General features: G+C 33.6%; 1 protein-coding gene across 1 annotated transcript in view; it reads left to right on the plus strand.

The window, feature by feature from the left end:
- Positions 1-2,500, plus strand: part of GUCY1A2 (guanylate cyclase 1 soluble subunit alpha 2) — a 561,623-nt gene that overhangs the window by 364,395 nt on the left and 194,728 nt on the right. The window contains exon 5 of the mRNA XM_053708566.1: positions 1,665-2,150. Coding sequence (XP_053564541.1) covers positions 1,665-2,150 — 486 coding nt within the window. The remainder of the gene's footprint in view (positions 1-1,664; positions 2,151-2,500) is intronic.

Genomic DNA, 2,500 nt, shown 5'->3' on the forward strand with positions numbered 1-2,500 from the left:
GTATCTGCTGCCTGCTCACCCCAAAGATGGGTAAACAGGTTCTCTAGCTGGGAACATTATCCATCCATGTGATGAAAAACTGGGCCCTTTGTCTTGTAAGGGCTCATAGATTCTATCTTCTATTTGCTGATTTGTTTCTCTGGTCGTGAAAAATGATCAAATGATCAGCTATGGGATGTACTGTGGTATTTTAGCATCAATGAAGCACAATATACTGCAAAGTAATATGATGCTACAAATTAATTTACATGTTATGATATAAATAAATAGCATAAAAGATGGCTAATTTTATTTATAATAAACTCAGATTGTTTTATTTTGTTTCTTTTTGCAATATTTAAAAGGAAGTTAAACTGGGTTTTTTAATCAAAACATTTTAAATATGTTAAAGTTATACTTTCTTTCTTAGTCTAAAGGATTTTTGGCATAGACATTAACTTGCTGTAATTCTTTCTTTTTTTTTTTTTTTGCTAATCTATCATTATCATCTATTAAGTGTAATTTGTGCCAAATACTAACTGACAACATTAAAAATATGTCCCAAATGTTTGAAAGTCACTTGCAACAATCACAAATGATGTGTTGATTAAGTGGTAGGTTACATTGCTTCCCTAGAAGCTTATAGCTATCCTTTAAGTTGCTTAAAGGGCCATGATACCAAAATGTTGAAACACTTGATGCAGCATAGCTGTAAAAAGCTGACTAGAAAATATCACCTGAACATCTCTATGTAAAAAAGAAAGATATTTTACCTCAGAAGTTCCTCAGTAGCCACATCCCATTGTAAAAGGACTTCTAAGCATCAAATCAGTATGTCTGCTCCGGAACAGCTAAGGGAGGGAGCTTATGTGCACACTCATCTTATTTCCCTATTCAGTTTAAGGAAGTTTACTATGAAATCTCATGAGAGTTAAGTGAAATCTCATGAAATCGCAGTAAAAGAGTTCATGAGCTCAGCACTGTTAATGGCGATTGGCTGCTGTTCATTTCTTCATTTTTTATTTTTTTTTACCTGCAGCTGAAGTATATTTTTTACACAGAACTTACTCTGCTGAGTGAGGAAATTGTGAGGTAAAATATCTTCCTTTTTTACACAGAGATGCTCAGGTGATATTTTCCTGTCAGCTTTTACAGTTATACTGCATCAGTTTCAAGTGATTTAGCATATGAGTATTATGTCCCTTTAATTCATTGACATTGAATATTACTGGTCATCCTTCTTTTCTTTATGCACTGTAGTTCTGATCTCACACTTTGCACTAACACAAAACATGATCCTTAAGATTAAGTATATTAAATTGATGGAATATAAGTATCAACATGTAATAATAATAATATTAATAATGATGTTGTCTGTTGTTATCTTTATCTTGGAATAGATCTGTATTTAAATTTCACTCCTGTGTGTTGACCAAATATTGTTCCATCTTTGTGCATTGTGTGTATAGATAGATTATTAGATAGATAGATAGATAGATAGACAGACAGACAGACAGACAGATAGATAGATAGATAGATAGATAGATAGATAGATAGATAGAGTGACAGGTATGTTCCTTGAAGGCTAGACTACAGTAGGTTATTCTTATTTCAGTATAATTTTTATGCAAGTGTAATTATAGGAACAGAAAATTACTAATCATCAATATTTGTACTTTTTATAGGTGATGGATGTGAAGGGACAAATGATCCATGTTCCAGAGTCCAGTTCTATTTTGTTTTTGGGTTCCCCGTGTGTTGACAAACTAGATGAACTGATGGGCCGAGGCTTGCATCTCTCTGATATCCCGATACATGATGCTACTCGAGACGTTATATTAGTAGGTGAACAGGCCAAGGCTCAAGATGGGCTAAAAAAACGAATGGATAAATTGAAAGCAACATTAGAACACACACACCAAGCCCTGGAAGAAGAGAAGAAGAAGACAGTGGACCTTCTCTGTTCAATATTTCCTGGAAATGTGGCGCAGCAGTTGTGGGAAGGGAAGTCGGTGCAGGCCAGGAAGTTTGATGATGTCACTATGCTCTTCTCGGACATTGTTGGATTCACTGCGGTTTGTGCCCAGTGCACTCCAATGCAAGTGATTAGTATGTTGAATGAACTTTATACTAGATTTGATTATCAATGCGGCTTTCTTGACATATATAAGGTAAGACACTTTAACATTGTTGTTTAGCATATCATAAAAAGATTTTCCCTTTTTGATAGCATAAAAAAATAAAATAATATTATTTAGACAACCAAGAAAACTTTTAGAGCCACTCTAAATTATTGTATTATAGGAAACAAATATACTTGACCTTTCATTTACAATGTTGTATCCATTAACCAGAGTTGCAGCTTAAAGGGATACTAAACCCAAACTATTTATTTCATGATTCAGATAGAGCATGCAATTTTAAGAAAACTTTCTAATTTACTCCTATTATCAAATTTTCTTCGTTCTCGTGCTATCTTTATATAAAAAGCAGGAATGTAAAACTTAGGAATACAATCAGG

This window comes from Bombina bombina, chromosome 3 (assembly GCF_027579735.1).
Source record: "Bombina bombina isolate aBomBom1 chromosome 3, aBomBom1.pri, whole genome shotgun sequence".
Lineage (NCBI taxonomy): Eukaryota > Metazoa > Chordata > Amphibia > Anura > Bombinatoridae > Bombina > Bombina bombina.